The sequence below is a fragment of the Aythya ferina genome, assembly GCF_964211825.1.
Source record: "Aythya ferina genome assembly, chromosome: Z".
Classification (NCBI taxonomy): Eukaryota; Metazoa; Chordata; class Aves; order Anseriformes; family Anatidae; genus Aythya; species Aythya ferina.
This window is the reverse complement of record NC_140299.1, coordinates 14,573,177-14,594,916: the sequence shown is the minus strand read 5'-3', so window position 1 is coordinate 14,594,916 and position 21,740 is coordinate 14,573,177. Positions and strand designations below refer to the sequence as shown.

Sequence of the window (21,740 nt, the reverse complement as noted above, 5' to 3'; positions counted from 1 at the left end):
CCCGGCCACAGGCGGCAATAAGGAAGGGCGGTCTCTGGCGTGTCTCCCTGAGGAGAGGGGAGGGTTTAAACCAAGGCTTTATTAAAAAAAAAAAGAAAGAAAGAATGACTCGGCGGGCCTGTTTTTCTGTATTTTCGGAGCCGCCTAACCAAGATGTCGCCTCACGGTGGCGCCAGGAGGGACAACCCCCCCTCAGCCCCGAACGGACCTCTTCCCCCCCCCCCGCAGGGCCGCTGGGCTGTCCCGCACCCCCCCGCGGAGCCGCAGTGGTTCGTTCCGCGCAGGGCGGCCGGGCGGTAAATGCGGCGTTCATTGCCGGGCTTCGGCGCGGGCGGGCGCAGTGTGGTTGCTCCTCCCCCGCCGGCCCTCCGTCCCGGCGCGGGCGGGCGGGCGGCACTATGCGCAGACTCGGCCCTTGGCTCAAGATGGCGGCGGCGGATAAACAGAAGCACGAGCACGGGCGGGTGAAGATCGGGCACTACATCCTGGGCGACACGCTCGGCGTCGGCACCTTCGGCAAAGTCAAGGGTGAGCCGCTTGTCCCGGCTCCTCCGGCCGGGGGAAGGGCGAGGTGGCGGGCGGTGGGCGGTGGGCGAGGTGCGGGGTCGCGCTCTCAGGCAGGGGGGGAGGGGGGAAGGGAGCGGTGGCTGTCGCGACAGAGTCGCGACTGCGGGGCTGCCGACCGAGAAGGTGTCGGGGGTGTCGTGATCCGTGTGTGCGGAGGCAGCGCCGGGAGCCGGGCGGTGTCGGGACGAGGGGAGGGAGGGCGATAAAAGCGGCGGGCTGGGCACGGAGGTGAGGGAGGCGCGGTCTTTGGGACGAATTCGGTCGGTTTTTACCCAACTTCTGCTCCTTTCGGACTTAAAAAAAAAAAAAAAAAAAAAAAAAAGTCTTCCTGTTAGGGGTGCAGGTACCCCGCGGCGGACTTGCAGTGGAATAGAGATTAAGGTTTCCCCTCGATTCCTCTTCCTCATCTGGCTGCTCTGATAAAGGTTTCGTCACTTGGCAATTTAAGAAAAAGCATTAAAAAAAAAAACCTCCTAATTACTCAGTTCCTGTTCAGGTAGGGTTTCCATCGCGCTTCCGTGGTGTGTGGGTCAGGCATACGGCTTCTTGGAAGTGGGGGGTTTTAGTTTTAACAGCAGTAGCAGCCCCAAAAATGGGCTGGAAAGCCAGCGCTTTGCACAGCGCCTGGTAAAGGTCTCCCGCTGCCAAGGCATCTGTCGGGCGAATTTGCCTTTTCACTTGCCTCTTTACCATCATAGATAACTGGCTGGTGTGATGTTTTGCCAATTTAACTCTTCTTCTAGGTCTTTGAGCCTAAATTAACCACTGACCTCATTCACTGGACTGTGCCTCAGATGGGCGTCTGTGGAGGAGACAGCTGGTTCTAGCCAATACATGGGGAAAGCAAAATACCACAGCAGTGAAAGGCTGGGTAAAAGAGAATGCTGAAAACAAATGAGTTTTGTGAAGCATGTTCTCACTTAAATTTTACAGGGATTCAGCATAAAATATTACGCGTATTTTAGCTTTTTCTTTTTTAAATACCACTGATGCTTCCTGCTGAATACCACTGATGCTTCCTGCTGAAACCAAAGTAAAGTTAATTCCCAGGTGTTTCAAATGATTAGTTCTCATAAAGGAACGAGTAGTCAGACTTCTAGTAACTTGTGCTGAGGTGAGGATACTATTTGTGGTGATAAATATACAATATTTGTGCTAGTCTTTAGAACTAGGTTGAGTGCTGATCTGTATAGACTGCAACACTGATGTAAATAGGCCTTGATGAAGGCAGTGATAAGACACCTGGCAGGGGACTGTGAAGATCAGTTTTCTATCTAATGTAGTTGTTCAGGAATATGACTTTGCACAGTATTAACTAGTGTCCATTTAATTTAGTAAAAACATTCATGCAGCTTTTTTTTTTTTTTTTTTTTTTTTTAAGAGTACATTCTGAGCTTTCGGTTGGGTTGTTTTTGGTCTCTGTCAAAATATTTGTGTGAACCTAACATGCTTGTTCAGCTTTTTTTCTGCAGCTGTCATGATTGGTATCTGTATTTCGTAAGAATGCCATATTTACTCTGAATGGCCTCACCATTGTTTTTCTTTTCCAGCTGAAGCCCTGCTGAACTGACTTTAGTTTGTTGCTCCTACATTTAAGCAGTTAAAACAAGTCATTGCAGCTTTGAAACTTTGTCTCTGAGTATCTTTGAAAACTTGCTGCTGTGCATAGTGAAATCTGAAGGCAATTGGCGTTAGGGACAGAATGTGAGGAAATTGGTTCTAGTTGCACCAGAGGAAGCGTAGACTGGATATCAGAATTTCTTTGCAAAGAGGATGGTTAAGCTTTGGAATGGGTTGTGGAGTCCCCATCACTGGAGCTGCTTAAGGGACGTGCAGTAAGGGACACGGTTTAGTGATGGAACTTCAGTGAGCCAGGTTGATGAGTTGTTAGTCTGAAAGAGACTTCTGAAGACTAGGTGATTCTATAATTCTCTTACCAAATAATAAAGGAATACTAGGTATATAAAAGAAACTTCTTTTTGCAGTGTTCTTCTTGTAGGACTGATAGGTGGTACCCAGCTGGAAGGATTAACAAATACATTTTGATTATTTCTAATTTGTGAGCCAGCCCCTTTACAGGTAAAACTTATGTTTAGAGGTAATACAGAGTAGTTTTCAGAAAAATAACACTGGCTTTTTTTTTTTTCCTGGGCTTTACATAATGTTATCATCTGAAGTCATGTTTTCAGTTCTGTCTTCATGCTGAATGCAAAAATAGCCAGTTAGTGTCTGCTGTTTTGCTGGTAATGCACCAGAGTTTGAAAAAGTTTCAATCATTGTGGCAACTAGTCAATTTATCATTCAGAACACAAAATGATGGTTGCCTTTGTCCTTGCTATATACAATATGTCAGTATACACTGGACACCCAATTATCTCTTTAGGACTAAATTGTAATGGGACTTTACCCTATCCTTAAGAGCATAGGGTGTGGACCTATCAAAAGAGAGAAGACTGACAAACAGTTAATGTGAATTAAGGTGTTGTTCTAGGACAATGAGGTTTCATTTGTGAGAGTAATACTCCTAAAGCTCAAGATAACCTATTTAGATACAGAATAAATTATCTGTCACTTCAAAATATATCCCATCAAGATTTCCAAAATGATAGTCCTATATATTGAAAAAGGATGTGTACGTGTGTGAACATTTATGTAAATCTTTCCTAATAGATATTGTTCATAGTGTTACATACACATAAATTAGGGTGATAGATAACTTTTTCATAAGTATCAGTTCTGATCTTAATCTTTTTCCACCCATAATTATTTGCAAAGATTTTTCTTTCGATTATATGGTGTGTCGCCAACTGCAACCAACACCTGTTGGAATGAATTTGACCCTAGTCAAGTGGCTTCTCCATCATCCTGACCTAGCAAGCCTCCTACAACAGGCCCAGAGAATAGGACAAAGACCTCTTATCAGAGTCTGTCGTGAAAGTGAAGAAATATGTCAGGTATTGTAGAGAGCCATGAAGGATGGAGAGCATCAGTGGTGCAAATCCCTCTTGGATGGTCTCCTACAGCAGCAGGAGAACTGAACCTGACTCTGCACCCTATTGTGATTTTATTAACTCTTGTTGTTTTATGTTTACTGTTAGCTGGTGCCTTACGTACCAGGTTTGGAGGATGACTTAACAAGTTGCACTGCTGAAAGAACCCCCTCATGTATACAGATTTTTTTAAATTTTCAGTTTATATAATAGGGTGTGTGGAAAACAAAGGAATAAGCATTGTGCTATAGCTCGTACTAATGATTCTTAAAGTTGCCCATGTACAGGCATAAAATATTTGCCAATGCATTTATCCCATGGAGGCAAGAGTCACGCTGCCACTCTGAGGGCAAAGTGAATTGACTGTACTGATGGGGTGGAGTGTGGCAGGTACACTCTACTGCTTTAGCAGAGCTGAGACTTGCTCGGAATTAGAAACCACAATAGGCCTTGATGCAATTCCTTGAACTGCTGTACAGTTATAGGGACGGAGTGCCAGGCAGATAGATACCTGATGCCTTGAAATCTGTTGCTGGAAAATGATGAATCACATCGGAGTCCAGGAACAAAATGAAGTGACTGACTTGTAGTTAAATTCCCTATCTAATAAATATGGTGCTGCATCATCTTTTGTTATCTGTGACTCAAAGAAAAGCTGTTGGCATCACTCCTCTGTTATCTACAGAGTGTGGTGAAGCCCAACACTGGCTCACTCTGCTGACACATATCTGATACAGGCATGGGATGAGCAGGCCTCCCCCTGACCATATCCAGGGCCCCTGTGGAGTGACTAATTGGGAAAGGTACAGTTAAATGTTGAGGGTAAAGGGATTGCACAACATGAGCCATAAACAATGAAAAAATTCCAGAATCCCAGAAAACTCCAAAACTAAAAGTTAATTATTTCACAATGCTGTACATACTGATACCAAGGAAGGACTCTTTGAGTTCTTGAAGGACTGCAGTGGGCTGCACCCTTGTTTCCCCCTGAGCTGGGATGCTTTTTCATGGCACCCCTGAGAGGACTGCGTCTCAGGGTAGATGCCTTGAGGGTCAGGCTTGTCTGTGGGCAACTGCAGGTGAGAGAGAAGGGTGAGAAATTCACCTCAAAGGAGGATTTTGGAAGCATGTGTTTGACTTTAGAACTACTCCCCCCCCCCCCCCAGTACCCTGGAGTAAGTATTGCGTGAGCCTTGCCATTCCTGAAGCTTTAACTAAGTTGCTGTTTCTATTGTAGTATTATTTTATATGATAAATCCTTAATTACTGCTTAATTAAAGTTGTGTACAAACAATTCTGTGGCAGCATCATGTACCTTGAACTGCTTCAACTTCAAGTAAGTTCTTAGGGCATGTGGATAAAGGTTTATACTATATGACAACTATGGTTTTAAGATGTTTTCTTGGTGGAATTGCTAGCTTACTTCTAATGTGAGGTACACAGTCAATAGCAAAGCTGCAAAGCCACTTTACAGTGAAGAAATAAGTCAAATTTATTTTTTAAAAATGTGGAAAAACTTGTATTTGCTATTATATTGTACAGAAAAGTGAAGATTACTTGTGCCTGGGAGGAATGAAAAATTTGTGAAAAGAATGTAGTTTGAGATTTAAAGTATGTGATTTGTGGTAGCAGAACAGGACTAGTGGATACCCTATATGTTTGTAACAAAACAGTTTTCATGAAATAGATGGTGGCTGGAAACTCCAGTCTTAGAGCTAGATTTAATATAATCTTAAACTTTAAAAAAAAAAAAAGAGTAAAAACTTAGTAAAATATTACTGAAGAAAACAATCATTAAGTTTGTTCGCTTGCTAAAGACTTTTCAGACTTCTGGGGATCTTTCTCTATGTGCACAAAACCACAATATTTTTTATTTCAATAATTTTTTCAAAGCTGTTGAACAGCAGAAGAAGCAGAGAAGCATTTCTTTCAGTTCTCGAATAAAATCAAGGCTGGAGGCAAACTAAAGCTCAGTCAGCTTCAAAAGTTACTGCCTAAGAAGTACTTCAAATAAAAGTTTCAATAAAATGCTTTTTATGTACCTTGCATATTGAATATAGCTCATTTGTATCTAATAAGTAACCTTCTATTGCTTTTTTTTTCTGGGTTCTAATTAAATTCCAGTTGTCATCTAAGGTAGACTGACAAATCAGAAAAACAAATTGGCTGATAATTAAACTTCACAACACAATGTATGTCAGAACTGAGTATCTGAGCATTTATATGATAAGATGCAAAATTGCTCAAATGCACGTGATACTTAAGAAGGTATTTAATTTAGTACTTTGTAAACCAAAGGGTGTTGCAAATTCCTGTGTAGTGGATTCTCATTTAGTTTCTAAGACATTTCTTATTAACTAAAAGTGATGATAAAATTCTTTTAGTAGGTTAAATTTTAAATACTTCTGACTTACCTCTGTTCATATTATAGGTAGGCAAAGACTTGGTAATTCAAACGGAGTAACTGTTTTTTGAGTGTTTCATGTTAATGATTTCTTACTCCTTAGGTTGTGAACATAAGTGGTATAATTTCTTGGTTTCCTTTGAAACCTCAATCACATTTAAATTGGAGAAAGCAAGAGAGATGATTGCTCTAATTGTATGCTTGGTTGAAAGCAAATATTTCTTGTGCACAACATGACTTTACAGTACCATGCACTCACCTCTAATAATCTGTGGTCTGTCTAGAACTTGTGATTAATTGTCTGCCTTGTCCTGCATTCCTCGGCAGTGTGAATGTGCTTGCCCAGCGTTTGGTTATTGTGTCCCTATTTAGGTAATGGCTCCTGTGCACTGGGGGATGTTTTTTCCATACTGTAGTTGGAGCCTTTCTGTGATCTCAGATAAAAAAAGGTGTCTCATCACCACATCATGGTGGTTCAGTTTTGTGTGGTCCACTACTTGGTTACTTCCCGACTTAGACATGCTGCTTTGTTTTACACAATAAACATCTTCTTGTCATAAAAATAATAATTCAGAGAGGCTTATCGTTATCTGTATCACTTCTCACTTGCATTATTTTTTATCTCAGTGTAGAGGTGAATGGCTACAGGAGGGTTTTGTACTAGAAATGAGATCAACAGATCGATAAACTTTTACTAATTCTGTCAAAATTATCTTGAGTACAGGAAGACTTTTATTTTTATAGATAACTGCAGCAAAATAATTATTCATCCACTAGGGAAGGAACTGTGTCTTCTACTTTCAGAAGAATTAGTCTGTCATATAGCACTGGCCTTAAGCTTTAACATCTGAGATGTTGGCTTAATAATCCTTAGTTCTGTACAGTCTTTGCAATTCTCACTAATGTGGCGTGACATATTTTTTACTTTGTGAACAAGCAACTGTTTCTTGCAAGCAAGATAAGTACTTCCAGATCCATTAGCTATACTGTAAAATAATACTGCAAAACTGTTGAGGGCTTCGTGGATAAATGTTTAATTGTGCTGTGTCAGGTAAACGAGATAGGTACGACTTCCAGTGTAAAGTTATAAATTATATCAGAATTGTTTATCACAGCTTCCTATGGATGTACTTAAGTAAGTCTTGAAGCCTGGGAATTGGTCAGATTTTCAAGTGAGGAGATAAGCACCCAGATAACAGAGTGCTATGTTCAGCAGAGGGTTGTTGCCAGTGTCCAAGTGGACACTTAGCTGTCTTGGAATCTGGCATGCTTTTAGAACATTGCAGAGGATGGTAGCTGTACTTCTGAAAATGGATATAGATGTGATATTAGCAGTGTTAAACTACTGTGTGCAGAAACTGATGCAGGTAGCAAAGTCTAGCGCAAGAGATGCTTACATCCTGTAGTATATCTGTGATCCAGCACTGGATTCTAAAAAAAATACTGGCACTGGGTTTAAAAGAATATATTCATAGCAACTTTGTAGCCATTTTAAAAAGCACCTGCAAAATTAAGGAATTCAAGAAGGGTAACAATTTAGGAAGTGTTTTACACTTTAAAATTCCTCAAAGAAGAAAAACAACTTCTTGAAGTAGGAAGGAAACAGGAATGTAAGAGGTTGCATATTTATATTGCTTCTCATAGTTGTTAGATTCTATTGTATGCATTTCACATTTTTTTTGGCCGTTTATATTATATGTAATAAAGCTCTGGTATGATAGTCTTTTTTACTGCACAGAATGTGTAGCTTATAGGTTCAGACTGCTACATGGACAGGTAAATACTTTTCAAGTAAACTGGTTACTCTTAGCAGTAATTCCAAGTAACTGCTGAAATGTGCTACTTGAGGAGAAGGGAAACTTTTTTTTTTTTTTAAAAAAAAAGTAAATGCAATACTTGTAGATTGAGTAGAAAAGCTGCAGGAGAGCATGTCTGAGTGGGTTACCATGTGAGTCTGAAGATTGGAGTTACTTACACAGGAAAACAAAATGATATCCTATTTAGCAAGGATGGCAGTGTTTCGGATAGAAAAATGTTTTGTTTGTAATAGTGCAAAATGTAGTCATGCTGCAAGACTTCTGAGGATGAGATTTAAGGTTCATTCCTACATTTCCTGTGAATATTCTAACAATAAAATTGAGAGAGGAATTAGGGTAAAGTGAAGGATATGATGTGCTGTCTAGTTTTCTATCTCCCTAAAGGTAAACAGGATATGTGGAATGATTAATATCTTAACTGTGGTATTTCTAGGTTGTAACTGAAACGATCCAGTAAATGTTCTTATGGGGTAATTGAAAACCCTGACTAACTAAATGTTTTCTTGTTACTTGCAGTTGGCAAACATGAGTTAACTGGGCATAAAGTTGCAGTGAAGATCCTGAATCGACAGAAGATTCGCAGCCTTGATGTTGTAGGAAAAATCCGCAGAGAGATTCAGAACCTCAAACTCTTCAGACATCCACATATAATTAAGCTGTAAGATTTGTTTGCTATAATCAGATCTTTTTAAACAATCTCTTGTGCTCTCTTAGACCTAAAACATATTCAAAGGGCGAAAGTACTATCAGTAACTTGTTAGAGAACTAACCAGCTTCCATGTATTCCATTTTCAGTATATTCTGATATGTTTTCACAGAATTGTGAATATTCTTGGTAGGGCACAGAACTTTCTTTAGGCAGGTTAAAAGGTAGTGGCATAATAGATCCTTCTTGTAGCATCAGTTTTATTGTTTTTAGCTACTGTTTCAGTATTCGTTTTCTGGTGGTCTCTGATCCTTTTTTCTTAGAAATTAAGAACAAGACTGTAGAGTGCTTTCCTGTGCAAGCTTACTGTGTATTTTTCCTCAAAATATCTTCTATCAATGTGATGGTTAGTGACCTATGGTTTTCTGATGTATATAGTGGATTGCAAAAATTTTCTGAATTGAAGATGTGCAGTATGTTAAGTGTGATCTATATAAAAGAATTCTGAAATATAAGCTACTAATTCTCCGAATTAGTACGGTATTTATATTGTGCCTGTTCAGTCTGTTAGTTATTAGTCAATCAATAACTTAACAGCGGAGTTCAGATTACAATTAAATATGTGCTAGACTTGTGATTTATTTTCTCAGACCAGGTATAAATGCCAATTATTTTTGACTTTTTTTGTTTCATATAGCGTACCTATGCATCTAGCAGGGCACATCTGTTGTGTATGTAACATGCACTCTTAATTGTGTTGTTAGAGTTCATAATTTTTTTTATTGGCAAAGTCTTGTGTTAAGACCATGCTACCACTGATAGATGCCATGCCAGTATATTCCTGTAGTTTGGCAACAGCATGTAAGTCAGTGCTAAATCAGATTGAAGAAGGTATTGAGATGATCTGAAGTGGATTAGTTTCAGAAGGCTGTTGAGCTTTTGTCTGTCTGCAGCATTGCTAGTGCTGCTAGTGAAGAGTTCATGAACTAGTCCAAAGCACAAACCTGTAATCAAAACAAATGGAAGTATCAATGTATCAGCTGACATATGGGGGCGAAGCACGAATATGTACTTTTGATTAAGCTGATTTAACAGCTTAGCATAGGTTTCAGGTAAATATTTCTAGTGAATTATGGGGAAAAATTCTTTTTCTCCTGCATGTGGAGGAAAGGGTCAAGATGTAGGAGATAATGGAAAGGGGGATGGATACCCAAATTTTCAGTTATTCAGCCTGTATTCGCAAAGCAGAAAGGTTATTAGCCTGCATGTAAATACTGTTTGAGCTATGATTGATACAGCTGTGCAGGTAGACATGCTGGGAACTTAGGATCGTGCTGCTTCCTCTCCTAGGAACTAGATGGAGCAATTGCTGGGATAAAAGTGAACAGATTTCTTCAGCTGAACATTACAAATTAGACAATGTATAATTTGGAACACTGTGCTTTACTAAAAATTGTATAAAATGTTTCAAGTGTGTCTCAAAGATTTTTTTGTATACCATAGTTTAAAAACCTCTAGAACATCTCTTTCTGGTTTTTAACCTCTAGCAGTAGGATACATTTTGCTTCTCTAAAAATTCCTCTTCCTGCATTCAGTCAACTATGTTGTGGGGCTTGATGTCTGTACTTGTGTTATAGGTACATAACTCTTCTTTTCCACAGTGACCTTCTCCACAGCTAGAAAAAGCAAACTGACTGTAGAGAGGCATGGCTGAATCTTCCAAGAGATACAGACTTGCTTATTGTCCGAGATGATGAGGTTATCTCCCAACATTGTCTGTTACCTCACTGTCCGGAAGTTGGACATCTCTGAAGATCTCAGCTATAAACTGTTGCTCATGGTTGCCTTAAGTTTATAGTTTACAAATTTTACAACTGTGAGAAGTCACCCATGTTGTTAGAAATGAAGTTGCAGTGTAACTTTTGACTAAAAAGGATTAAAATATGAAGGGCCATAGCTTCAAATACCTGGTGATGTTTAAGTATGTGAGGCACTTTCAACCAAGGAATTAGAAAGAAAAATCAGTGAAGATAATTGCTTGTAATTCAAGGTACTTCAGGGGAAAACTGACTTTGGAGATCTTGTTCTGATGTTTGCCTCAGTGGTATCCAGGTTATTACGCTACTTTAATATTAAGCTGTTAAAACATGTACATGTCTGATTTCACGTCTGAATAGTCTGATTTCACTGTCTATGCAGTTCAAAAATAATTTGTCTCAGCAAGCTGAGAAATGTCTGTTTTCCCCTCTTGGCTTAGAATTAGTCTTCTGATGAGTTCTGTTGTATGTGTGAATTCACTTTATTTTTTTAGTTGGAATATATTTGTGTGCTTAAGTGCGGTACCTAAAAGCATTCATTTTAATCCAGTTGCTACCTTCTGTCTTCTCAGTAGCATACCTGAATTTAACTCCTCAGTCAAATCAGTGTGCTTTCTCTTTCTGTGTAAAGAACAGTCATTTCTCACTGCTGTAAGAGGAAAAGTACTAAACACCTTTTCAGTTAAGGATACACAGAAAATATTTCAAAATCTTATAAGTAGGGCATTTGGCCATAACCTGCTTATTTCAAAACTCCATTTTCCCCCCAACTTAACTGAAGTATGATAAAAATGTATAGACCTCATAATCAAAGAATTAATTTGCATCATCATTAATATTTTTTCCATTCTTGAAGTACGCTTTATTTATGACACGGCAGTTTTAGTGTCTGTTGGCGTTGAGAAGTGTGGATTTTTGAGGCACTAGCAAAATCCTCTTGTACTTTCGTTTTCCATCCTCACTATGTTAAGCTGTGTGTGAGGTAGCACTTCAAATACTTTCACAGAAATATCTGATCTAAGTATGTTCCATTGAAAGTATGGAGACTGATCTTCCTGTTGGGAAATACAAGTTTTCTTCTAGTCTTTACAGTGATGCTATCACATATTGAAAGGAGAAGTAGGTTCTGAAAAAGTGTTACTGCAGTAACTGTAAATTGACTGATGAAACTAGTGTTGTGCAAAGAGTTGCGTAGAAGTATACTTTACTCTAAAATGTTTATCTGACTATTTCTAGTTTCTTCTACTGAGTACACAGACTAACAGATACCTTCCTTTATCAGGTACCAGGTCATCAGTACACCAACTGACATTTTCATGGTGATGGAATATGTTTCAGGAGGAGAACTGTTTGACTATATCTGTAAAAACGGAAGGGTAAGAAGTAGTCCAACTCTACAAGTCAATGACTTGCATTCTATTATTGCTTTTGCAACATTCCTATTAAAAGAAGGTTTGTTTTTATGTATTCAGCATTAATTTTGCTGTTAGCAATTAAAATACGTTTTATGGCTACGTTTTGTAAACATCTCTCATTTCAGAGCACGTTAGCATAGTTCAGATCTTAATGTATGACTGTTAAAGCATTTTTTCCATTCAACTAAGGAATTATTCCAATTATGAGGAAGCTGCTATTCTGCCCTTACTATTCTCTTTGACTGGTAGAATGGTTTCTGTGAATGCTCCCAACTCCCTTATGGCAAACTAGCTAGATAAAAGGATCTTGCCTACTTAGACTGAGCTGACTTCGCCATGTTATAGGGCATGTTGATAGGAAGTGCCTAGCTAAGACTGCTGTCTAGGGAAAGCTGCAAATAAATTGCATCAAAATTTACTGCCTTTGTGCTGATTATCAGCAGCTTTTGTGTTAAGTCTTATACTATGCTTAAGTATCAAAGTTCATTGATACTCTGTTTAGACAAAGTTAGAGTTTGAGTGATAATTTCAAAAGCATGACTGAGAAACTTCAATAATTCTGAGTGTGTGAATACAATTTTGTTGTAGTAATTTTAGAGTTATGGTAGAAGCAAAATGATGTAAGTTATGAAGCTTTCTATTGCAAAGATACGATCATTTGCTGTATAAAATATTAAAACTAAAAATGTTAACTTTAGGTCATTGGAAACATTGCTGCAATTCATGTAAATGAAAAATAATTCATTTCCACTGTTTCAAAATTGTTTAAAACCTTTGTTTGTCTTAGCTTGATGAGAAGGAAAGTAGACGTCTGTTCCAGCAAATCCTTTCTGGCGTGGATTACTGTCACAGGCATATGGTAGTACATAGAGATCTGAAGCCTGAGAATGTGCTGCTTGATGCACACATGAATGCCAAGATAGCTGACTTTGGTAAGCATTAATATCTTGTATGATCACACTTTTGGTGTTACTTAAGTTCTGCTAATTGCTATGGAAAATACTTAATAAAATGTGGTTACTTGGTTATCCTGAAGATGGAACAGAATCCAGGAAGAGTATGAATGCAAAGCAAAACAGTGTTCTTGCACATCTGTGGTTTGTTTTCCTCAATCTTTCTTCAAGTCAGGTATTTTGTATGAGTGGATGAAACTGAGCTGTTTGGTTTAGTCTTGTTTAAAAATTTCTCTGAAATGCTGGATTTCAGTGGGGACATAGTTCCCTACCTTCACTTGAAAACTGACCCTCTTGTTGCCTCCTTCTCCATCTGTAAAATGCAGATGCGTAGCTCTCTTGGAACTATATTGCAAGGGTGTTCCTCATATTTAAGAACTACTTTGCTCTAGTAAAATATGTTGCTCCTTCTATGAAACTACTCTAAATTCACTTTAAAAACTAAAGATGTGATTTGGTAAGAAAAATGTAGTTAAAGTGTAAAAGGTAAAATAGTTAATTTTGCAAAGTCCTAGGCTCTCTGTTATGTAGATACTTAACTAGTCAAAAAGCTAAATTGTTTATACTAGCTGTTGTGACACAGACAGTGAGGAGACCGGTAGCTAGTTTCCCCTTTTTTTTTTTTTTTTTAAAAAAAAAAAAAAGGAAGAACATCCATATAAATACATTAAGGTATCCATACTGCTGTGTTCATTATGACATGTCTCCTGTAGATGCAGTAGATAATACCTGCCCTTATAAAGCATTTTGAGCTGTCTGATCAAAGAGGTTAGATAATGCTAAGTATTCTAAGTATATTTTGAAAATATAGGTGTTCAAGTATGTGGGTATTGGGAATCCTAACAATTTCTCAAGTGTAGAGAATGCTCTGGGTGAAATTGCATACCTGGTGAAGAAATGAAGTACAGCAACTTATAAAAATTGTCCTGCATCTCCAGCATAAGCAAAACAGTAGCACTCAGTTAATTGTGACTAGCTTAATTGTGACAGAAGCTTAAGAAAAATTTTTATTTGAGTGTGAAAGCTAGTCAAAGCTAGTCAGGCTGTGTTCTTCACTCTCCCTTCCTGCCCTTGGTGAAAGGGCATAATTCCTTCTCTTTGGACTGAGTTCTCAGGCCTGTAGTAATCTTTATAATACAGCCTCCACTGAGGAAATTAGAAAATATTTTCCATGTCTATTCTGGAAGAGGTAGTTCAGACTATGTTGAGAGCTGGTGAACAAAGATGGCCTGGTCCTAAAGTATGCTTTAATCATTAACAGTATCTAAACCAAAACTATACTAAGCTGCAGTGATTCAGCAACTAGTTGAGAGTTCAGGTGGTTGTGGTGACTGTCATCTGCTCCAAAGCAAAGTTGTGTGCAGTTCTCAATTCCTTTGATATATATATATATATATATTCATATATATATAATATATATAAACTCTTAGAGAATTGTGGGCAATTCTTTGGTAACATCTTCCACTTCATTATTTAGAAACGAATATGTTTAAGATGCCTTCTTGTTAATGATCAAAATCCTATCTTGTTATGCTTCTCTGTCTCCATTAGAACAACTTTTTTCTGTCTTGCCTGTGTAATCAAAATCATTAGTCTCAGAATGAATGTATATTTTCAAACATGCCTTTGCTGTGTACAATAATGGATTATGTCAGACTCACATTTCTGCTAAACTTAGGATCATGTAGTGTTCTTGTGTATGAACCTTTTTTAGTAATTCCAAACAACTATGCTTCCTAACTGAGCTAAATGTTAAAATATTTAAGTTACTGGTGACTTGTTCTAGGTGCTATATGCAGTGTGAAATCATTTTGCTCTCTGAATTTTTAGTAGCTACTCTTATACACTTTCAGGTCTATCAAATATGATGTCAGATGGAGAATTTTTAAGAACAAGCTGTGGTTCCCCTAACTATGCTGCACCAGAAGTAATTTCAGGAAGGTAGTTTCTTTTATTTTGAATACATGTGTGCATGTATTTCAGTTATCTTGCTGCTTGATTCTAAAGGTTACAAAACTGTTGACATTCTCAGCTGGATGCTGAGAAACTGGGCTGAGTTGTTAATTGCTGTGATAATTTTTTTCATAAGCATTTAAGGCTCCCATGAACTAGCTTTGAATAGCTCCTGTAAGTTGGAGGTGATGTCTAATGCCACAATCCACTGTGTACAGTGTGCCTGAATTGGTTTAAAAATATCACAGCTCACATCTTGGAAACAGGTATGGATAGAATTAGAGGTGACATCTGCTGTGATTTTGAATAGCAGTGAAACACCCATTGCAGAATTATATTCAGTCTGAACATAACTTCTACTTTTTACTGGACTCTTATTGTCAAGTCTGCTGTTTACAGCAACTCTAATACCAATCTATTGGTGATGGCAGGCTGAATGTCTATTTTATCTGGGCGGTAGCAGAGATAATGTGTGATAAGTCCTGTTATATGGACTTCTTTCAGTTTACCATCGTAATAAATTGCATTTGTGGAGTATTTATACACAATAGAGGAGAAAACTACATACTTGTTCCCTAGCTTTAATTATGTTTTTGAAAGGAAAGGATGCTAGGATGCTAGAGTTCAAGGGAGGCGTAGCATAGAAATGAAATGTTATCATAATTGCAGACTAGTCGTCCCCAGGTTAACACAATTACAGTAATATAAGTTAAAGTATGTGTGCGTGTGTTTGAAATCTATTTAAAAGTATTCAACACAAATTACTAATAGCTAACTTTTTTCCCAGGTTATATGCAGGTCCAGAAGTAGATATTTGGAGTAGTGGGGTTATTCTCTATGCTTTGTTATGTGGAACACTTCCATTTGATGATGATCATGTGCCAACGCTTTTTAAGAAGATATGTGATGGTATCTTCTATACCCCTCAGTACCTGAATCCATCTGTCATAAGTCTTCTGAAACACATGCTGCAAGTGGATCCGATGAAGAGAGCAACAATCAGAGACATTAGGTAAAACACTGACGTCTGCTTGTATGATTGTCTTAGTTCGTGTGTGCAGTATAAAGAAACTAGTTGTAACACTTGTCCTTGTTTTATAGTCTGAGACAAAATAAAATCAACTTCTGGTCATTTGGCTTTAGCTGTAATGGTTAGAATCATAGAATCATGATTCTAACCATGTTTTAGATTGGAAGGAACATTAAAGATCATGTATATCCAGACCCCCTTCCACGGATGGGGACACCTCCCACTAGGTCTGTATGGCCAAAGAAGTATTAGTTGGAGGTCACAGTAAAATGTACGTGTTACAGGAATTTTCAGAAACTCTAAGCTTAAGTAAAGCTGTTTAACTGCAGAATGGCTTGCAAAAACTGCACAGTACTATTCTTTCTGGGGAAAAAAAAAATCTTTGCTTGAAGAACTATTAAAGCACTAACCTATGCTTTAAACATCTGATGGGAAATTACTACTCGTAACATATCTACTGCTTAATCAAAGTTTATACAGCCCTTGGAAAAATCATGTTAAGACGGTGAATATTCCATCCGTAGCACTTCTTGGTGTGGCTTCAAACCCTAGCATAAACTGCTGTATAAGTGACAATTACTACATAGAATATTGAGGAGCTAAACCTACAGATAGCTATAATGGACTCCAGATTCCAAGATGGGATTCTGAAGAGGGTGACTGCTTTGACAAGTATGAAGTAAAACAACAACAAAATTTAAGCTGTAATTCATCCAGTAGCATAATTACATTTTCCTGTTTCCTTTGTGAGAAACTCTAAGAAGAAAGCACTACTGTAGTGAAAATGCTTCTTCCTTTAGGCTTGGAAGTTAGGAAGCTAGCAATGTTTGTGTTTTTTCAAGAAAAAATGTGGTGCATTTTGTTTAGTCCTTTATTACAACAGGGAGTATTTTCTCCCATCAGAAAACATGGAAATACTAACCTAGAACTGTAAAACCTGAGTGGAAAGGAACTCTAGTTTGTCTAAGCTATCTTAAGCATGTCCAGATGAGAAATGATGAAAATGTTGAAAAATGTTGGTGGCAGAACATGGGTGGATTTTGCATCCTAGCCAGGTCTATACTCAACTGTTTTTTTTACAGCTTAACAACAGCATGATTTTAATTATTGAATACTTTAACTGTTCTAGGAGGAAGTGTGCATGTGTGCAAGAGGAGAGGATCATTGCAGTGAATAGTAATAAAATATTTGTCTGAGCTCAGTTGCCCAGTTAGGGCTGTGGTTTGCATTAGTATAGGAAAAGCTTTTTCTGCTTCCGAACTATTTGTTACTGATTAAAATGCCTTTTGCACAATGTATTGGTGATGAGGCATATTTTCAGATCAATGCTGACTAGATAGAGCTCGATCAGCGTAACTGCTCTTTAATATGCAGTAAGCCTAGTTTTGATAGTTTTCATTTCTGCAACATAGTGTCATGCCATATTCTTTGGCTGGTTAAGCAATTTATTGTAGGCACACAAGTTGCTCAGTCATAGAGGGGGGGAAAAAATAAGGTTAATTATCTGGTTAATTCTGGATCTTTCCTTTTTCCTTCTTATGAAGAAGGATAAGTCATGGATACAGTAATAATAATGAGATAAGCTCATGGATACAGTAATAAAGAGGTACAGATTGACTTTTACATATTCTTCCCTCAATTTTGTATGCATTGGAGACAAGCTGGTCTTGTTCTGAATGGAAAAAAACATAACTTGTTGGGGGTGTGGAGCATGTGAGTTTGTTCAGAAATCCTTGTCAGAACATCTGCCAAAGAAACTATTCAGGATTGAGTTTTCTTTATTTTGTTATTATATGTGTGCTTGTGGAGGAGGGAGCACTTTTCAGATTAAATGGTCTCGAAACTAAGGTACTGGCAGTTAAAAATAAATATATGTATCACTTATGTAAAAAGCAGATGGAGTTACACAAAGATATTTTTTTGAGCTAAAGTAGTTGCAACACTGCCAGGAAAGATTTTTTTTGTTTGTCTCCTTCCAAATGTCAAGAAAAATGTTGTGAAGGAGGCAATTTTTACTTTCCTCTATGTAGAAATGTCCAGTTCCCTTAGCATGCTTAACTTGCTTTGGCAGAAGCACGGGAGGAGTGCTTAGGCTGACAATTTTTTTTTTTTTGTACAGGCTGAAAGTAACTTTTAAAGAATTTAATGCTAGAAAGGCTTGCTTTACATACATAGCCTTAATCTTGTTGTTCTTAAATCTAGGGAACATGAATGGTTTAAGCAGGACCTTCCCAAATACTTGTTTCCGGAAGACCCTTCATACAGCTCTACCATGATTGATGATGAAGCCTTAAAAGAAGTGTGTGAGAAGTTTGAATGCACTGAAGAGGAAGTTCTAAGCTGTCTGTATAGCCGAAATCATCAGGACCCCTTAGCTGTTGCTTATCACCTCATTATAGATAATAGAAGAATAATGAATGAGGCCAAAGACTTCTACCTGGCTACAAGCCCACCAGATTCTTTTCTTGATGATCACCATCTGTCTCGCCCTCATCCTGAAAGAGTGCCATTCTTGGTAGCTGAAGCACCTCGTCCTCGCCATACTCTCGATGAGCTGAATCCACAAAAATCAAAACACCAAGGAGTAAGAAGAGCTAAGTGGCACTTGGGAATACGGAGTCAAAGTCGACCAAATGATATCATGGCTGAAGTGTGTCGAGCAATTAAGCAGCTGGATTATGAATGGAAGGTAAAAGAATAGAAGGTCTTTACAATAGGTAACAGTAAACTTTTGCTTGAGCTGTGTGATTACATAGACTAGAAGTCTAAAAAAAAAAAAAACTTGTGCACCATGCTGACAGCTTTTGCTTGCTGTTCGGGAAGGGTTTTGGGGGAGGCAATTTATGCTGACAGGATAAATCTTTGTAACATGTCAAACCTTTCTGCTGCAGCTATAGGAATGTTTTTTCTATTGGGGTGGGGGGAAGCTGTGACAGGTAAGCTTTAAATCACTTAATACCAGTGAGTTGAAATGAGAGGAACAATATGCAGTGTATCTCAAGCAGTTTTGGTAACTTGCTCAAATCTTATTTGTCCTAGGTTGTAAATCCATACTATTTGCGTGTTCGAAGGAAGAATCCAGTGACAAGTGCATACTCTAAAATGAGTCTACAGCTGTATCAGGTGGACAGCAGGACATACTTGCTGGACTTCCGTAGCATTGATGGTATGTGAAGACTTATATGAGTTGTAATGGAAATCATTCTAATTGCTGTATCTTGATTTACTTAGAAGTAAAGTGAAATCCTTGCCCTTTGTCAGTTGAAACCAAGTGTTTGTTTATTTCTTCAATCCTAGTGTTCCTGTGATCAAATGGTTATCTGGTTCATCTCTCATTGCTTTTTAGCTGTATTAACTCCTGAATCGCTCCTTTCATGTCTGCACTAGCACTAATGCCAGTGGTACAAAAGTGGACGGAGCTAGGAGAGGCAGTATAGGAATCAACCTAAACTGCCTGTGAGGCCTAGATTTAAACATTAATTTAAATCTTAGCTAAAAATGTAAATATCTCTTCCTAGTGAAGAAAGAGTTTGACATGTATGCATGCCGGTTTGGCTTGGATTGTACACTGTTTTACTGGGTCTGGCCGAGATGGAATTAATTTCTTCATAGCCGGCTGTATGGTGCTGTGTTTTGGATTTGTGACTAGAAGTGTTAGTAGCACCATTGTTTGGGCTGTTGCTGAGCAGTACTTGTGCAGTATCAGGCCTTTTCTTTTTCCCAACTTTGCCACACATGGTGAGCAGGCCAGGGGTGAGCAAGAAGCTGGGAGGGGACACATCCTATGGTACAGCTGATCCAGACATACCCAAGAGAGATTCGGTGACAAATAATACCATGCTTAGCAAAACATGCTAAACAAACCAAACTGAGGGGAGGGAGAATAGAACGGCTACCTTGGGGAGGTAGCCTTTGCTCAGAGACTGGATAGACCTCAGTCTGCTTGTGGGAGGTAGTGAATGATCTCCTTTGCACCACTTTTTTTTTTTGGTTCAATTATCCATGTTTATCTTGATTCATGAGTTTCTTGACTTTGGCCTTCTGATTCTCTTCCTCCATTGGGCTGAGAAATAGAGGAGTGAACTACATAGTTCACTATATTCACTGTATGTATGTGTCTATATACAGTACAGGAATTTGCTAGACACTTAGCTGCCAGCCAAGGTCAACTGACCAATGGTAGGAGACTTGAAATAAGAATTGTAGTAACTGAAGTCTTCAAAGGTGGTGGTTTAACCTGCAGCAAAGTCATAATTCATAGAATGGCTGTAGTATCGCATAGAACTGTAAGTTTGCTATTTCCTTGAAAATGAATGGAGGAGCGTGTAACCTAACAAGGGTGTAGTAGAATAAAAGCAAAATTACATACAGCTAATGGGGTGCATAACTTCCCAAGGAAAACAAGGCACAGATTTACTGGAGTCTGACTGGATTATTGTATAGGATGGCTAAGTCTGGTTTTTAGGTCAGTTCAATGTAATTTGTTATTCCTATTCTTGCCTCATCCCTTCTGAAAATACAGGTGTTAGCCGAGATCTAGTGGTACTTGATAGAGGGGACTAACCACTTTCCTAACAACTGTATATAGGAAAAACGCAAATTTAGTTGGAGGGGAGATGACTTCCTAGAGCCATGCAGCTGTGGGAAGTTAGACTGCTGCAGTCCTGTCTTCAGCTTCTGAGAAAATACAACCCCAAGGCATGGATTTGGCAGCTCTTCCAGTCATGAAGCTGATTTGATACTCTGTTCTGACTCGGTGAATGGTTCTCTACTTGTCTTACCTAACTAGTTTAAAGTAGCTTTGACTGATCTGAGAAGGCAGACCCTTTTGTTTTCACTAATTTCTCCTGGAAATAACTTTTTTTAGTGACAAGTGAGTCAAGCTAATGTTCTGTTTAAGTAAGAATAGAGATAAATTCAGCAGAACATGACTTCTAAGGTAGAAGTATTTCTTCCTCATATGGGAGGTAAGCTTAAGTTGCTGCAGTATAGATGTAAAAGATACTAAAAGAAAATCTTCCAAAAGAGAAGGATAAATTAATGTAAATTAATAGCAACTGATGCATCAATTATTATAATAATATAACCAAATACAATTAAATCAAAGCCAAATAACAATAACAAAGTACATACTAGCTAAAAGCATCTACAAAACGTGTACAAAGTATTATTTGACTTATATGGGGTAGGTAGCATCATAAGGTTAAATTTAAAAGATGAATTAAGCAGATTAAATCAGTTGAACTGTTAGTCACTGAAATTAGTTAATGGAAAAGCATGGCAGGTGCTGGTCTAACTAAAGTAGATGAGATGTGCTATGAACTGTGCTTCATGCCTAATACTAGTTTGCGTAAGGACATCTGCACAAGATTAAGTCTTCCCCTGGTCAATTTGATATTGATAACTAACTCATATTATATTGATAACTAACTTTTCTACTCTCTCCTTCCCCCTTCAGATGAAATTACTGAGGCAAAGTCTGGGACTGCAACTCCACAGAGATCAGGTTCTGTGAGCAACTATAGATCCTGTCAGAAAGATTCAGATGATGCACAAGGAAAATCTGCAGATACATCCCTTACCTCATCAGTGACCTCTTCACTTGAGTCTTCAACGGCTGACTTAACTCCGAGATCAGGGAGTCATACAATAGAATTTTTTGAGATGTGTGCGAATCTTATTAAAATACTTGCACAGTAACTTTGAAGATGGGCTTATTTCTTTTACAGCAATAAGCATGCCTAAATCATAGTCAGATGCTTCCAGTTGTAATCAAGTTAAATTAACTAAGGCGCTGAAAAAACTAGCTGCAAAATGCAATTTACCCAGGGACTGAAATGATTTTGGGCAGTTACATACATTGCTTTGAAGCTGGAGCAAATTCTGATTGTCTGCTGTCCAATAGCTTAATTACAGGTACAGGAAGTCACATGTCCTTTGGACAGTGTTCATAACACTTTACATCAAGTGCACATTAGGCTTCATATAACACTTAAGTTACACGGACCTTCTTGTTGCTTTTTTTTTGCTAGTGATGCATACATCTGATGCACTGTAAGAAAATGTACAATTACTAGTTCAGTGACCGACGTATGACTTGCTGGTCACCACCTACAATTGTGCCTCAGTTGATTGGAACTATCAGTAT

General features: G+C 38.3%; 1 protein-coding gene across 3 annotated transcripts; it reads left to right on the top strand.

The window, feature by feature from the left end:
* Positions 1–323: 323 nt before the first annotated feature.
* PRKAA1 (protein kinase AMP-activated catalytic subunit alpha 1) lies at positions 324–21,517 on the top strand. 3 transcript variants are annotated; one of them, XR_014687330.1, is made up of 10 exons: positions 324–528; positions 8,295–8,436; positions 11,524–11,617; positions 12,444–12,588; positions 14,463–14,550; positions 15,350–15,574; positions 17,795–18,281; positions 18,632–18,758; positions 20,181–20,348; positions 21,051–21,292. XR_014687330.1 is itself a non-coding variant. In XM_084504691.1 (9 exons), the coding sequence occupies exons 1-9, from the start codon at positions 399–401 to the stop codon at positions 21,290–21,292; spliced, it is 1,680 nt and encodes a 559-aa protein (XP_084360817.1). In that variant the 5' UTR covers positions 370–398; the 3' UTR covers positions 21,293–21,517. The 3 variants fall into 3 exon arrangements, 2 of the variants coding, with proteins under 2 accessions (XP_084360817.1, XP_084360818.1); XM_084504691.1 differs by lacking the exon at positions 20,181–20,348 and having other exon boundaries at positions 370–528; positions 21,051–21,517; XM_084504692.1 differs by lacking the exons at positions 14,463–14,550; positions 20,181–20,348 and having other exon boundaries at positions 394–528; positions 21,051–21,517.
* Positions 21,518–21,740: the final 223 nt, after the last annotated feature.

Excerpts from the sequence above, each read along its gene's own strand:
- PRKAA1 (XM_084504691.1), top strand. The coding sequence starts at position 399 with ATGCGCAGACTCGGCCCTTGGCTCAAGATGGCGGCGGCGGATAAACAG. Across the intron at positions 529-8,294 it reads CACCTTCGGCAAAGTCAAGG|TTGGCAAACATGAGTTAACT; the intron begins GTGAGCCGCTTG and ends TGTTACTTGCAG. Across the intron at positions 15,575-17,794 it reads GCAACAATCAGAGACATTAG|GGAACATGAATGGTTTAAGC; the intron begins GTAAAACACTGA and ends TCTTAAATCTAG.